The sequence below is a fragment of the Lacerta agilis genome, chromosome 3, assembly GCF_009819535.1.
Source record: "Lacerta agilis isolate rLacAgi1 chromosome 3, rLacAgi1.pri, whole genome shotgun sequence".
NCBI classification, from domain to species: Eukaryota; Metazoa; Chordata; class Lepidosauria; order Squamata; family Lacertidae; genus Lacerta; species Lacerta agilis.
The window spans coordinates 94,052,720-94,069,827 of NC_046314.1; the positions used below are offsets into that span (position 1 = coordinate 94,052,720).

The following is a 17,108-nucleotide window of genomic DNA, read 5'->3' on the forward strand; positions in this document are numbered from 1 at the left end:
AATGCTTGCTGTGGGAAAGCAAACAGCCATACCCATTCCAATTCTCTCTCTCTCTGTCACACACACACACACACACACACACACACCCTGCAGGTCACACATTCTCTGTCCCTGGTAACACTATCCTGTGAGAGTATGTGACTGAACTGGCATATGAACCAAGCACTTCCACCTCGCAACTGAGGTGCTAAACTCAGAATTTAGAGTACAGATCAAATGCACACATTATGAAAGGGCAGATTTAAAATTTTCAAATAAATGAAAGAAATAAACCTCATCTGAGTGACTACATGGAACCATCAAAAGACTGGCAGATTAAATGCTGAATGAAGGAGTGCGCCTTTAAAAGTTAAACAGCCCATTTCATTAGTGTGTCACCCAAGTTTGACTTGGATCACTAATTGGCTATACTTAACCAGGGCAGTCACTTTAATCGCAGCATCTCTTTGGTCTCTCAATTAGGCTTACAAGAGCCACATCTTGTTCATAATTGTTTACTCAAGACGAAAGGAAATTACCCTGGATGGAATCTGGAGGAATTTTACCCCACATATACTAAAAATAAGGAGGCAGGGAACCATCATTTTCTTCCCCATAGTTTTTAACTTGGGGGGATTGAAAAGAATAAGAAGAAACATCTTTTTAAAATTCATTTTTATTCTCCTCTATTGCCCTGCTCCCACACAAACCTCCAACTAACACCCCAGACTCCCACACCAACTCCACTGAACGTATATATATTTCCCCATGTTTCCGTCTCACCTAATACCGAAAGACCAGAACTGCAGTCTTTCCTAGAACATAAGAAAAGCCGTGCCGGAGCAGGATATGTAGCTCATCTAGTCCAGCATCCCGTTCACACAGTGGCCTACCAGATGCTAACAGGAAGCCCACAAGAAGGAGCCAAGGGCTACAACACTCTCCCCCTCCTGCAGTTTTCAGCAACTGGTATGCAGAAGCATAAGGCAGGCATACGCAAACTCAGCCCTGCAGATGTTTTGGGACTACAACTCCCATCATTCCTGACCACTGGTCCAGTTAGCTAGGGATGATGGGAGTTGTAGTCCCAAAACATCTGGAGGGCCAAGTTTGCCTATGCCTGGCATAAGGCCTCTGACAGTGGAGGTAGAACATGGCCACTGTGGCTAGTAGCCACTGAGAGCCTTATCTTCCAGAAGCACTCATGAGGGATCATTTCCCCCCGCCCTTGTAAATTTGACAGCATTTCTATTCACTCCTTCACTAGGCAAACACAATACCCCACCTTTCTGCTCCTAGAGAAACACTCAAGGCATACCATTTGAAAGTAACATAAAATAATAAGAAGGAAAACAGCAAACAAACACAGCATACATTTAAAAACACAGTATTTCTCCACCACAGAATACTGGGAACTGTCATTTGTTAAAGGTGCTGGCAATTGTACCTCCGTGAAGGGTAAACTACAGCTCCCAGAATTCTTTGGGGGAAGTCATGTACTTTGTATGTATGCTGTGTACGCAGCCACAAAATGTTTGCCCAGCTCCTATTGTGGGGGGGGAGGCAAAACTGCAGCATAGCAAGTGGGGAGAGAGGACCCATCCTAAAGGAACTCCTGTTTTGAATTACAGGTAGGTAGCCGTGTTGGAGAAGGGGACGACAGAGGATGAGATGGTTGGACAGTGTTCTTGAAGCTACTAACATGAGTTTGGCCAAACTGCGAGAGGCAGTGAAGGATAGGCGTGCCTGGCGTACTCTGGTCCATGGGGTCACGAAGAGTCGGACACGACTGAACGACTGAACAACAACAACAACAAGCCGTGTTGGTCTGCCATAGTCAAAACAAAATAAAATAAAATATTCCTTCCAGTAGCACCTTAGAGACCAACTAAGTTTGTTCTTGGTATGAGCTTTCGTGTGCATGCACACTTCTTCTGATTCCTGTTTTGAAGTCAGTTCTGGGGCCTTCCTTCAAGTTGCACCCAAGGTTGAAAGAAAACGAAACATTCATGCCTTGAGAACCTGTTTGTCAGCATTTGCAGCATTTACACTTACCTTTCGAGTAAAATCGGGGATGTCGTCTTTTGGGGGGACAGGATGCACAATTTCCCATCTTACTTTCTTTCAAAGTGGCCATTCCTGGCAGCAACCTGGCACCTTATTTGGCATGTTTTTAGCTACAGCACAGTAGCCGGGGCATAGCATTTTTTTTTTAATATAAAAATTTCACTGGGCCCTTTTTGCAGACTGGCACCATATTCTTTAGCTCTAATATATTTTGCATGACCTTACATGAATTGCTTAGATAAAAGCCTTTCCCTCCCCCCTTCTACTTTTGTTATTTTAAAGTGCAGATGTATTTGAGTCATTTTCCCTCTTTGTTTCATATCCTTAAGATCCACGGCTTCAAAGACAGAATGTCAGCATGCAGTCGATTTATGACTGAACTCTTGAAGAGACACTGAAGAATTACCTTGTCAATCACCCCAAGGACTCTAAAGGCCTTCAGTTCCTCGGCAGGGCTCCTTAGGTTCCAAGAGGGCCTTGAACTTAGTGATCCTGGAGGCTAATGGAAGATATCAAAGATTACAACATCAATCAGGGTGGTACTTGAAGGAAGACTGCCTGCTGGAGCAAATGCCAGGCTGAAGGAAACTAAATTTATCATAAATCAGAGAGAGGGAAGATGAAAGAAGTTTGCTGTTTGTCCTTAATGCAAAAAAGGAAGCAGGGGGAGTTGATAGTAAATAAATCGCTGGGACACTGAAAATGGAAATGTGGCAAAAAGGAATATTAATATTTTAAGAAAAAAACTATTAAGAATTTAGACACTTCCCCAGTTCTTTGTGCATGCAAGGATTCTCGGGTACATTGCTAGAGAAACCCCATCCGTATCCATTACTCTGGGTTTGAAGGAAGAGGAACAAAAATAAGAGTGACAAAAGTATAGCAGGGAAACTACAGGCAATGTTTTATGCCATTATTCAGTCTCTACTTTCATCAGAAGGGGGGGGACACCCCCTAAAACCAGAAAAGTGATTTGCTAAATAGCCTGACTTTAAACTAACTATGGATTGTGAACCTAATTCTGGCTCCCCAACCATTAACATATAAGCAAGGGACATACTTTCCCTCCAAGGAGATGCACTTAGCGGTCACAGCTCCAAGTGGGGCAGAAGAGAGAGTTAATCTGCAACACCCCCAAATCAGTCACATTTTGACAGAAGGTAGAAATTCCCTAATTAGATCAGTTGTTCAAAAAAAGGGTAAAGGACCCCTGAAAGCTAAGTCCAGTCGCAGACGACTCTGGGGTTGCGGCGCTCAACTTGCTTTACAGGCCGAGCGAGCCGGTGTTTGTCTGCGGACAGTTTTTTCACGTCATGTGGCCAGTATGACTAAGCCGCTTCTGGCGCAATGGAACACCGAAACCAGAGCAGCGCAGGGAAACGCCGTTTACCTTCCCGCCAGAGCGGTACCTATTTATCTACTTGCACTTTTTTTTGGCGTGCTTTCAAACTGCTAGGCTGGCAGAAGCTGGGACCAAGCAACTGGAGCTCACCCCGCCGTGGGGATTCAAACTGCCAACTTCCTGATCGGCAAGCCCAAGAGGTTCAGTGGTTTAGACCACAGCACCACCCGCCATGTTAGGAAACACCAATTCCCCTCAAACAGCTGCAATTCCCAGTTATCCTTTGAGGAGGGATTGAGTGTTAAACCACTCTGAGAGCTACAGTGAGGGGAATGGGGGGGTCCTCCTAACAATTCTCAGCACCCTTAGAAACAACAGCTCCCAGAATTCTTTGGGGGAAGCCATGATTGTTGAAAGTGCTTTGAATGTGTGGTGTGAATGTGGCCTTAGTAAAAACCCACCCCAATACCTCTGTTCAGAACGTCTACTTCTGTGTCAATGCACAAGAGAGCACTGAGGTTAAACCAAACAGCCCTTCCCCCTATTTTATGCTCTGAGAAGTTGCTCCTCCTGGTGTCTGCATGAACAGCACAAATCTCTACAGGGAAGTGCAGCTGTACACCTGAAGGCTTCTATTTGCTCTGCTTAAAAGGGGGGAAATGGTTCTAGTTTGTGGGGAGATTTCAGGAGGCAAAAATAAACAAATGTCTTTTTCTTCTTTTCTCACCTCCATTCTCATAAGCCCTCAAAAACACTATGGGTGGGGTTCAATTAACGAATCCTGTCAGCAGAGGGCAGAGCAAGGACTTCCGCTGGCAAAATTGGCCTTCCCCACTCTACTCCCTCCATGCTCCACAAAATTGGGTTGGAGGGGGTTGGAAGAAGCCCCAGAACAGTGAGCAAAGGGAGGGGAGGGGGTCTCGTTCCAGCTTTCCAGCCAAAACGCCTGTCCTGACAGAATGGTTGACATAGTGTGACATGGAATTTTTCCCTACATGGGGACCATTCCAGGCTGACTGAAACCCCAAACAGGAGCATACCAGTTGGGGGCCAGAGATACAGTGTGACATTTTGTAAAATGTTAAACCTGCCTCCTCTCAGCCATGATCCTGGCTGCAATCCATTTAAGTTTGTCCCACATAATCTAGTGAAGTCAATAGTCCATAGGGTTTTATAAATAAGGTGTTGCCAGGCCCCTCCTATATAGGCCAGGCCGCAATGTTAGGCAACATGCTGATGCCTCTCTCAAACCACATCTACCTTTGACAAAATACTTGAAATACTGGTGATAATTATACAAATTTCCACACAGGAGTTCCTGCTATGCAATCAATTTAATCTTTGGTTAAGTGGGCCTACATTCTAAGCTTGGAAAGAACCTGAGGGGAATTTAAGGCCAACCCTGTACCATAACATCCCAATGCACAAACATACCACTAAAAATTAAGCAGCCCTCAGGTGTGTGTGTTGGGGGGGGGGGGTAACGTCTTCCAAAGATCATCTGGGGAGTTCTATTGGAGTAGAAGAGGCTTCTTTTCCCTGTTTTGTTTTTTCTCGCCCCCAAAACCCTCCCTCAAAAGAGAAAACAACAACAAAAGGCAATCACCATTCAGCGAGGCAGAGATTAATTTACCCCTTTGCCTATTCACAGCAACTAGCTGCCTTCAACTATTCTTAGGGTTGTTCAAAGTAAGATGAAAGACTCATTTGCCCTTTTTTGTCCTTCTGTGATACAAATGTAGACAGACAGGAAGTTTGGAACTTTTAACGTTTGCTACATGAGAGCAGTCATTGACAATCACACACAGTTTTGTGTGACTGCAGCAAAAGACATCTAAGCTAAGAACAGAAAGGTCCTCGGGGAATCTTTTATTTTATTTTTTGGCTGTTGCCGAAGAAGGGCAAAGTCAAGATTTGTTAAAGGATGTATCTCGTTCTCTCAGTTCCAAGTCCAAGAGCTACCACCCCAGTTCCTGCAAATGTTTTAACGATCACTCCTTGCTGGAAAAATCCCCATGTAAAGATCGCACTGAAGATGGCTTCAGAAGCACCTTAATGTTCAAAGACTATCATATCACCAAGGTGTCCCTTATCATTACTTTAAAAGAACATCTTCTCCTGTGCAATCCTGTCTGCTCGCCTCCCCTCCAAATCAGAAGGAGAGGCTCCTCCGTAACCTCCAACTTTAAAAAAAAAAAAAGCTGGGATGTGCTTTTTCTATTGTTGTATCTACAGATAACACCTGAAGAAATCCACCTACAAACTTCCTTGTTCTCACCCTGCCCAAACAAGACTTTAAAAAAACCCATTCCTCAGAAACTGGTGCTACTGCCGTTTTTGTGCCCCCGTTTCAGAATCATGCAGTCATAGAATTGTAAAGTTGGAAGGGACCCCAAAGGTCGTTTTGTCCAACCCCCTGCAATGCAGGAATCTCATCTAAAGCATCCATGGCATACAGCCGTCCAACCTCTGCTTTAAAACTTCCAAGGAAGGAGAGTCCACAACCTCCCAAGGGAGTCCGTTCCACTGTCAAACAGCTCTTACTGTAAGCAAGTTCTTCCTGATGTTTAGTCGAAATCTCCTTTCTTGAAACTTTAATCCTTTGGTATGGATCCTACCCTTCAGAGCAGGAAAAATAAGCTTGCTCAATCTTCCATGTGACCAGAGCCGTCTCATCCATAGAGGCCGGTGGCGCAGCGCGCCAGGGCGCCGGGCACCCCAGGGCCACCCCCGCGAGCCCGCCGGCATACCGGGTTCCCCCTCCCCAACCCGCCCCCGCCCCCACGGGCAGGCGGGCACTCGCGCGCCGGCGGGCGGGCTGTAAACCGCCCGCCCTCGCCTCCCGGAGCCCCAGCTGGAGCGCTGAAGCGGCGCAGGGCTTTGCGCGACCTTCCAGCACTCCAGCTGGGGCTCTGGGAGGCGAGGGCGGCCGGCTTGCAGCCCGCCCGCCCGCCAGTGCGCGAGCGCCCGTCCGCCCGCCCCTCATCCTCCGCCCGCCGGCGCGCAAGTGCCTGCTCCAACGCCACGCCCCTCATCCCCCGCTCGCCCACCCCCCCTCCCGAGGGGCGGCCAGCGCGGGAGGGAGGCGGGCGGAGAGGCGGCAGGCTGGGGGCGCTGAGGGATCGCTGCGCCAGGGCGGCCGATCCCTCTAAGACGGGCCTGCATGTGACAGCCATTTAGATATTTGAAGGTGGCGCTCAATACGTAGTACTGGCCTTAGCTTGGGTGGTTGGTTGGTTGGTTGTTTTTTAAAAAAATCTTTTTTATTTTTCATTTGTGAATTGTGATCTTTAATCCAGCATTCTTGTTTCTTAAACTGAAAATCCATGAATAAGCTAAATAATGAGCCAAACAGGACAGGGAAGCTATGGTCTGCCTGAAGCAAAAGTCAAGATGGTGCCCACCACCACCACCCCAAAATACCATGCACAAAAACTGGCAGTAGAATCTGACTCCAATGTTGATGGACAAACACCATCCTTCCCTGCACCTGAGGACGGCACGTAACACAGTGCAAGCCACATGGCAGATACAGCTATGTTTCCCTGGCATTCCCTGCCCCCAAATCTGCCACCTGAGATAGCTGCTTCCCTCTCTCTAATGGAAAGGATAGTGCCTTAATTATGGGCAGCCTTCCCTCTCCACTTCTGCAATGCTTTGGTCCAAAGATGTACATATTTGCTTATCTGGCAGAATCCTGTTTCTGTAATTCATAAGGAGAAGCAAACAACTATGCATGACACACAAACAAACACACCAAGAGAGATTACAGTCGTACCTTGGAAGCCAAACGCCTTTGCGAGTCAAACGTTTTGGCTCCCAAATGCTGCAAACCCAGAAGTGAATATTCCCGTTTGTGAACGTTCTTTGGAACCCGAACGTCCAACAGGGCTTCCGCGGCTTCCGATTGGCTGCAGGAGCTTCCTGCAACCAATCGGAAGCCACGCCTTGGTTTCCGAATGTTTTGGAAGTCGAACAGACTTCCGGAACAGATTCTGTTTGACTTCCAAGGTACAACTGTACATTATTTCGCATTTTGTAAAAAGAAGAGAACCTACTCCAGAAACCGAACCATCTTCTGAAGAGGGTTTACAATAGAGGCTTGAAATTTTTTCTGCTCTCATCAGATATTCCGAAGTCTTCCTCTTCACTGCTTCGCGGCGTGTTGGACTTGACTCCCCTGTGTGATATAAGACAAGAGTGTTAAAAATCTGCCTCCTCTGAGATTTTGTCTTCCTGTAGATTCAGCTCTAATCAGTGGGTTGCATCCAAGGCTGCTTTTCTGCTAGCGCAGTAGTAAACTTCCACACCGCCTCAAAATCTGCTTCAGAGGACTGGAGGACCTTCTGGAGAAGATTTTAAGGGTGCACAGGGAGAGAAGAGGAAGTCCAGTTGTGCGAGCGGAATACCACATGTTCAGCGCTGGAGACAACCCAGTGTTTTCCATTTGTGTTCCAAGTCATAGTTGTGAGTTGCTGGAAGCTTCCAACTACTAAGTAATTCTACCTATCATGTTTCTCCTAAAATAAGACACCGTTTTATATATATATATATATATATATATTCCCCCTCAACAAAACACAGTATGGCTTATTTTCAGGGGATGTCTTATTTTAACCGCGTCGCATCGGTACACTGCATAGCCACGCCTCTCCAGGCTGTTTTAATGGGAGGTGCCACATCACTATGGCTTATTTTCGGGGTATGGCTTATATTTCGCAAATGTATAGAAATCCTGCTATGGCTTATTTTATGGCTATGTCTTATTTTAGGAGAAACACGGTAGTAGTATTTACATAACCTCCAACTACTACTGCTCAATTTGGCTTCGGTATCAAAGATATTCATAAAATTCATCTAGGATTGTTTGCATTTGCATGATTCACCTCTATCATGAAGTTTTTTTAATGTTTGGTATTTTCCTATGTTTTTAGATGTGCTGTAAGCCACCCAGAGCGGCTGGGGCAACCCAGCCAGATGGGCGGTATAGAATTAATGAAATTGTTGTTGTCACCAAATTCTGGACATTAACATCTATTACATACACTCACATACACTCACACATATACAATTTAACATCTCATTCAATGCTAACATTTTCTGGCTTAGAATTTTTGAGATGTTAAGGATAAAGTTGAGGATTCTATTTTCCTTGTTCCTCTTTAAATGAAAGAGACTGCTGCTTACAAACAATATTATTTTGAGTTTGTAACAGCTAAAAATTAACATGCTGCACATGCCTCCGATTCTATTCACCGCATAAACAACAAACACAAGACAAAGAAATTGCTAATTATTATCAAATTGAAAAAAATCATATTTCTGGCACATATCTTGAGGTATTCAATAGGCATTTCTCCTAAGTTCACGTTAAGATGCTTTCTTTTTTTCAGTGCTTTGTGGGTTCATATGTATATAGGAATACAAGTGTTAACTGCGTTAAAGCTTTTAATTTTTCTTGATGGCAAGATCATGCAAGGTCACCCCACTTCAAACAAAGGATTCATTTTCTATTTAGTTGTTTTCCTAGATACCAGCAGATATTTGTGTTTCATTTGATAAAGATCAAAGCTTTTCACCTAAATCAGTCAGATTCGAAAAAAGAAAAGAAAATGAGCAATGTCATTTTAAATGTTTGAAAAAACTAGCCTCCTCTGAAGAAAGATGTAAAAAGTGTGTTAATGCTGATGACAGAGACCTTCAAATAAAAAAAAAACCCTTCGAGATTCCTCTTCTCTCTCTCTCTCTCTCTCCCTCCCTCCCTCCCCATTTGCTATACAGCAGCTGTGCCTCACGCAAATTCACATGAATGAAAATATTTGGGCGAGAAACCACCCCCTTAGCTTGTTTTCCATATGACTTTCCTGTAATTATTTTGTAAACTGTTCGCACAACAATATATAAAAACATCTGCAAAAACAGGTAATTAATGTGTCAAGCTAAACTAATGCATTTTTATGGTGGCCATGCTTCGTCAACTGTAATTATAACTCTTTTTAAGCAAATGATGATGTGTTTGTTGCAATGTGAAAGTGGTTATTTTAGATGCTCTGTTCACCGTTACTGCAAACAGAATATTAAAAAAAGGAGGGGGGCGACTCTACACAGCTTACTACGCAACATATACAGGCTTCTAGCCATTTGCTTCCCCTCGTCGCAAACCATCTTGTTACACTTAAAGGGTTGATCTTTCTTTTATTTGGATCGGCATCTGTGATGGTCAGGTCAAACTGAATTCTTCTTGGCCACAGAAGAGCATGCAGAAACAGAGGTCACTGCCTTGTATGGGCAGTCAGATACTTGGTCCATCAAGCTTAGTATTCTTGACAATGACTGGCAGCACCTCTCCAGGGTTTCAGTAAGGGGCAACCCAAAGACCTATCTACTTGGGGACCATTTTGTCTCCAAGGGCCAGATCTTTATCAGGATCTGCCTCAAGGGTTAAATCTGACAGGTGGGTGGGGTTTCAAAGCATGTTGGGACTTCAAAGCGCTTGGCAGGCAGCAAGGCGATGCTAAAAGGCTTTTTGCTATGTTTCAGCAGCTGTTTCAATGCCAGCCCCTGGTTGCCGCAACTGGTTGTCGGGCATCCTGGAAGCTGCGGAAGGGGGTTGGTCGACAGGGCCAAGGCTCACCCATGTATGAGTTCAGGTACAGGGTACATGGGTGTTGCTTGCCCAAACTAGCCTTGCAGGCCAAGTGGGGAAAGTTGAGTCTATGTGGTGCAGATACCCCAACCCTGCCCTACTTTGGAGATAGCGAGTATTGAACCTGGGAACCTCTGAGTGCAAAGGAGATGCTCTACCACCGAGCTACAGACCTCCTTCTCCAATCGAACCTGGGATCTTCTGTATGCAATGCAGATAAGCAGAAAAACCTGTCTCATTCTCCACCCCCTCCTTCTGCCCCAAATATCCAAGGGCTGCCTCACAACCTTATGCAGGAACAGTGTTTCCTGCAACGACACTAGTTTCAACAATGGTTTTTTGTATAGCCAATACCTCAAGTATGATGGGCAGAGTATTTAATCTGTCCAGTGTTCAAGCTTAATAATTCATTAAAACATTGGCTGTAACTGAATTACAGCATGACCTATGGTGGGTCAAAACTGCAGCACTAACCAACTATAGAAAGTTAATACTGCATCTCGAGCCTTACTTACAGAAATAAGATAATAATTAATCAAAACTACCCTATAAAAACACACTAACTGAAAACAAGATGAGAGTTGCATTCATTCATTCATTTATGGTACATGTCAACTACATTCCTTGGTAGGCTTCAAAAGCAAATGAGATAATCAATTTGTGTTGTTGTTTTTATCAATAAAGAACTCTGTTAATTTCACAGTAGAGGCTTCGGGGCTCGACAACTGCAAGCAGAGGGATGAGGCGCTCTCTGTGTGGAAGTCATTTGTTCAGGAGAGGCCATTTGAGGGAAGTAGCATTTGATCATCAATAAACGCCAGTCACATTAATAATAATAAAGATTAGAAGCCTCTAGAATTGCCTTCCCCCAACCTGATGTCCTCTAGATGTTGTTGGAGTAGAATTCCTATCACCCCTAACCCCTGGCAATGGCTGATGGGAACTGCAGTCCAAAACATCTTGAGGATTCCAGGATGAGGTCACCATCTTGAGGACTCCAGTGCCTGCAGGTTGCTAGACTAAAAGATTTACAGAAAAAGTTTTGGAGATGTGATATAAACTACAGCTCAGAGAAGTCTTCCCACTGGCGCCAGGCACCATTCTGCACGTTTCCTTGTTTCTCACAGAAAGAGTATTTCAACTGCAGCATAGTAAACACAACTGTAGTTTTACCATGGCAGGCACTCTCACAGAACACACAACCTCTCCTCACCTTAAAATGGCAGCAAGACAACGTGGTTGGATCCTATGAGGCAATGTCTAAGGTTGTGCAAGCAGGGTTCAGTTTGCCCAGTGCAGAGCCGTCTCATCCATAGAAGCCGGTGGCGCGGTGCGCCAGGGCGCTGGGCGCCCCAGGGGCGCCCCCGCGAGCCCGCCGGCATACCAGGCTCCTCCTCCCCAACCCGCCCCCACGGGCAGGCGGGCACTCGCGCGCCGGCAGGCGGGCTGTAAGCCGCCCGCCCTCGCCTCCCAGAGCCCCAGCTGGAGCGCTGGAGCGGCGCGGGGCTTTGCGCGACCTTCCAGCACTCCAGCTGGGGCTCTGGGAGGCGAGGGCGGCCGGCTCGCGCTCCCGCGCGCAGCCGCCCGCCCGCCCGATGCAGCGCGAGCTGCCCAGCAGCGCCGCGCCATCCAGCTGCGCGCGGAGCGCGAGCTGCGCGGGAGCGCGAGCCGGCCGCCCTCGCCTCCCATCCCGGAAGCGCTGGAAGGGCGCGCAGAGCCCCGCGCCGCTCCAGCGCCACGCCCCTCACCCCCCGCTCGCCCACCCCCCTCCCAAGGGGCGGCAAGCGCGGGAGGGAGGCGGCGGAGAGGCGGCATGGCGGGGGCGCCGGAGGGATAGCCGCGCCAGGGCGGCAGATCCCCTTAAGACGGCTCTGGCCCAGTGGCACTTCCCTTTCCTCTCCCTCCTCCACCACCCTGTACCACGTGTGCTCCCAAAACCTGCTTGGAAGGTGTCTGCAATTCCACCACCACCACCAAGCATTGCAGCAGAGCAGAACGCAGCTCCTTTTAGAAAACTAAGAAATGCTCCACTGTAATTTTGAAATCCCACTCCTAACGTTCATTTATATAGTTATTCAATTTATTTTACCCCACTCTTTAGTAGAGAGAGAGAGAGAGAGAGCTTCCTGAGCGATTTACATTAACAGCTGTAAGACAGTTCCTGCCCTCAGGTTTCCAATCTAAAAAGACACAAGGGAAAGGGGAGGGGTAGAGAAAGGGGGTAAGCAATCTGAGGCTGGGCATAGCCTCATCAGATGCTTCAAATGGCTCTGAACTACTGTCCAAAGACCCTTTAAGGAAGACCCATTGAGGTGGGTTTTCCCCCAATTAAACACCCACATAGCTACTGAATTCACACACCCACAAATCACAGCAGCATGAGAATCATGCCACAGGGTTCAGGATGTAAATAAGGTTTTGGCCTTCTATGGAGAAGGAAACTTTCCTTTGACTATCTCTCAAAATCAAAGATGGAGGAGCACTTCCCAGAATCACTACAGCCTCTTTCTTTAGGCTGGGTTTAAAGGATCCGGTTATAGGTGACGTAAGATCATTTTGTTTCCTCTTCTTAGCTGGTTCTGTGACAATGGGTGCTTTATTGTGCTGGTTGAAATTTCAAATCTGGGCTTTGGATCAAGACAAAACACGGAGGGAGAAACAACAGCTACTTACTGCCGACAAGAAAACAAAATGGTGCCAGAAGCGCTCCGTGTTCCAGCATAAAGACTACAGAAACAGGAGGAGGCTGTTTTCATAGCCACATTCTGAGGTTGTTCACACACAACCTCTGAACAGTGGGGAAGGAAGGCGCGATATTTTCCAGTTCCCTTTGCATTCTGTTCTGGAAGAGCTTTCAATCCAGCAAAGGCAGAGATGGCCAATAATCAGAGTAGCACAAAAGGAACTTGTTAGGCAACAAAGAGGAACCTAGCAGACGCCTGATCCTGGGGAACCAGCTACAGCAGCTTGAACAGCAAACGTAACTTTAGATACAGGGGCCGCAGGAAAAATATTTGTATTACACGCTTCCTGGAATAAACTGAAGTATCTTCTTTTTTTCATTTTTTGCAAATTGAATTGCAAAAAAGGGTAAAACAGGGAACCTGTGGCTCTCTAGACTTTTGGACTACAACTCCCATAATTCCTGGCCACTGACCATGCTGACTGGGGCTGATGGGCCTCAGATTAGCTACCCATAACACCGGGTGTACTTTGCTGCCTTTGTACTAGGACCTCTTCACACATTGCCAAGCTTCCATAGAAAAGTCTCTTCCATGTAGGAAATTGTGAGCCAGTGTGGTGTTTAGTGTCAGCCTAGGGACTGGGAGACCAGGGTTCAAATCCCCACTAAGTTATTAAGCTCAATGGGCGGCCTTGGACCAGACCACTGCCTCTCAGCCTAACCTACCTCAGACTGTTGTTGTGGGGATTAAATGAGGACTGGGGAATTATGTGTGCCACCTTCATCTCCTTGCAGGGAAAAGGCGGAAGATCAATGCAGTACATAAAGCAAAATAGGAATAAATAAAGAGCAACCTGGTGCAAGGAGAAGGGCAGTGGAGGTGCTACTAGGAAACACTACCCAATTAGGCCCATGTAGAGCTCTGTGAGAATTGGCAACAGGGGCCCAGAACATTCCCAGGATGCTCTGCGGCAAGCAGAGATTCCGCGGCCAATATTTATTTATTTAAAATAGTTTCCATTCCCTGCTTTCCTCTAAAATGGTCAAGGCACCTCACCAAATAATAAAACAGTACCGTGTCAACTTGGGAAGAATTCCCTGGAGGTAAAAAACAAATAGGAAAGCCACTGCTTTTGCTTATAAAGGAATCAGATTTCTCGCTTGTTGATTTTTAAATCAACATTGAAGACAGGGAGGGCAACGTAGTTATGTGGCACATGGGTCATTCGAGGACTACCGCAAAGGGTCAATTAAGAAGGAGGCTGCTCACTAAATCAGAGGGCAATCAATGGGCCTGGAGGGGTGTACCGACCTCAGACTGCTCTGCAAGCAGATCAAAGACAGGAGGGGCAGCATCAACTCTACAGGAGGCCCGATCGTGTCTTTCTCTACAACTGGAGCTGCAAAGTGCAAGCAGAGCCAGTGCAGTTCCACAGCCGGGATGGGGAACCTATGCCCCACCAGGTGTTGGTGGACTACAACTCCCACAATCCCTGCCCACTAGCCATGGTAGCTGTGGCTGATGGGTGTTGAGCCTGGCAACATCTGGAGGGCCACGGATTCCTTATCCCTGTTCTGGCTGTTGCAGTGTATGCCAGCGGTAGTCAAGAGGACGATGGTCTCCATCAGCCCCAGCCAGCCTGGTAAGTGGGGTCGTAGCAACATCTGGAGACAACCATGCTGGACATCCCTGAAGTAACCCATCTCGCAGGGTTGTGAACTCTGGGCCTCAGCCATGCAGTTACATTAGGGGTGAGGAGGCTTTGGCCCTCCAGATGTTGTTGGACTACAGCTCCCATCGGCCTTGACTATTGGCCATGCTAGCTAGGGGCGATAAGAGAAAGGGGCACATGAGTGGCAGCTTCACACACGAGGGTTCCTAATAGATACATGTGTGACAGATGTAGTTTAGCAACATCTGGGGGCCGTTACCCCTGCCAAGTATCTCCCTAGTCAAAACCTTAGGACCGCCACCATGACACAAAGAGGTTTCTTCTTATCAATCGTGCTTTTGTTTTGTCTTTGATTTGAAGGTCATTACCCAGCCTGTGCTTTAGGGTTAATTCGGATTTCAAATATATAAACACACAGCTGGATCATTTCCAAGCCAAAGCAAAAATAAAATCCTTTCGTCTGGTCCTGCTCTCTTGTTATTTCACCGGACACTGTTGTTGTTCTCTCTCTCTCTCTCTCACTCCTTGGACCATCCCCAAGGAACAGAATTTGGGCCAAGAGGTTTCACTCCTTGTACCTGAGCCTTGGGCAGCCATCAGGCGCTACTAGTTTTCCAGCTTCCAAACGGAGACTGGCAGGCGACCGCTTTTGCCCTGAAGCGACAGGCAGATCAGTTTTCTTGGAGAGACTTGTAAGTGGAAACCATGTGACAGAAGAGCAACGAAGGACGGCAAAAAACAACAGCAACAATGCCACACCACCAAAGGGTTCCAAATCCACTGATAAGCAAGGGTAATTTGCTTGACAGTTCTGTGCCTCAGAAGATCCAGCTCTCTTCAGCAACTTGGCACCATGGCCATAATTTATTGGTAGAACTAAGCCCAGGATGAAAGGGGGAAGCCACAGAGATATAGGCACATCTCCTTGAGTTTCTCTTGGTTGGAGAGCACATAAACGTTAACACCAATGGGAGGGTCGTAGCTAGGAGCATCTTTGTTGCACACAAAGGGGTCTCATGTTCAACCTGCTGCCAACTGATGTAGACATGGAGATGGACTGAAGCTTCGTATGTAACCAGAAAGGCCAATTCAGACGGTGGATCCAAGGAGAAAATAGCAACGCTTGCTTCCACTGTTGAGCGCTGAATGATGAAGAAGCTTTGCTCCGGTTATCAAGAAACGGGGAGGTTTACACTGATGGGTTTAAAGCAGTGTTTCCCGAAATGAGAGATGCCACCCTCTGTGGGGGGAGCTGGAATGTTCCGGTGGGGGGGGGGCGGTAGTAGCCTTGGGTGCAATTGCAGGGCATTGAATAAAAATAAGGGGGCAGCAGAAGCAAAAAGAAAGAAGGTTCGTCCTTCTCATTAGGATTATTTTCAATGCTATTCATAATTTTTATGGTAATATTATCCTTCATTTTCTGTGTGCAATGTGAATGTTACTATGGTTGAAGTGATAATTTTATCACTTCAAGGTGTCTTCTTTGCAACAACATCTTTCTTTATCATGTCGTAGGATGTAGGTAGAAATAGAGATACATAAAAGAACGCAAATTTGTCACTGCATCTTCCTGTTTGTTCGCTTAAAGAAGGTAGATTTCCAGGGGGAGTGCTGAGAATTTTCTTTTTTCTGAAAAGAGGGCAGTAGGCCAACTAAGTGAGAGCCTCTGGTTTAGAAAGACTCTTTTAAGAAGCCCCTCCTCTCCTAAGTGCATGGGGGCCTCTCTCCCACTGTCTGGCACTCTCCGTGAGCCACACTGTATGCTGAATTTCAGTCAGAATAAATGTTCTACCTGTGAGTGGCATTTGGCATAGGACTGGCCTGTATCAAGGCTGCAGGGCCTCACACCTGATGGTGTAATGCAGCCCTCCAGACCTCACTATCTGGTCCTCAGGACTCTCCCCAAGCCACACCTCCTTGGCCACACATTCCACTCTCCTTGAGCATTTTTGCCTTTCAGGAATGTGCCCTTGAATGCCCCTTGCTTGCCTGGATGGAGGGGTGTGTGATACTGTAGAAACTAGCCTGCCACTCACACAGAAGATTTATGGGTTTGCTGCTTTGCCTACCTTTTCCTCTGGCCCCGCCCAGGAGGTTACTCATAATGGAATGTGGCCCTCACTCTGAAAAAGGTCCTGTCCCCCATCCCCTTGACCATATATGGCCATTACCCATCCTTGACTACATAGCATTATGAATTCTATCATGCTTTGAATGCAAATGACCCCGGGTTCAAACCCGGTGAGCTCCAGTTAAAAGTATCAGGTAGCAGGCAATGAGAGAAACCTCTTTCCACAACCCTGGGAAGCTGCTTCCAGTCCAAGCAGACAATACAGTGGTACATCGGTTTTCGAACAGCTCAGTTCACGAACAACTTGGAACCCGAACGTTGCAAAATGGGAAGTAGGTGTTCCAGTTTTCGAACTTTTTTGGGAAGTCGAACGTACTCCATTTTGAGTCCCCCTGCGTTTCCTGTTGTGCTGCTAATTTGCATCGCCCCATTGTAATTCAAGCCTTCCGTTTCCAGTTGCAGTGTTCTGAAGTGATATTTGGAGCTTATATTTGGTGCTTTTGTTTTTGCTATTTATTTTGCATTTTTTGTTTTGAGGCTTTGTCAGTTAATTTTTGTGGCTGTGTGGGTCCCAGTTCAGCTACTGATTGATTGATTGATTGATTGATTTGATTGATTGACTGATTAATTGAGTGAGCTAGTGACTG

At 46.6% G+C, this 17,108-nt stretch overlaps 1 protein-coding gene across 2 annotated transcripts in view; it reads right to left on the reverse strand.

The window, feature by feature from the left end:
* The window catches only part of RPS6KC1 (ribosomal protein S6 kinase C1), an 89,326-nt gene that overhangs the window by 38,034 nt on the left and 34,184 nt on the right, over window positions 1-17,108 (reverse strand). For both annotated transcript variants that reach the window (XM_033144787.1, XM_033144788.1), the window contains 2 exons: window positions 7,447-7,568; window positions 2,453-2,545 (listed from right to left, as the gene is read on the reverse strand). In XM_033144787.1, the coding sequence (XP_033000678.1) occupies window positions 2,453-2,545; window positions 7,447-7,568 (215 nt within the window). The remainder of the gene's footprint in view (window positions 1-2,452; window positions 2,546-7,446; window positions 7,569-17,108) is intronic.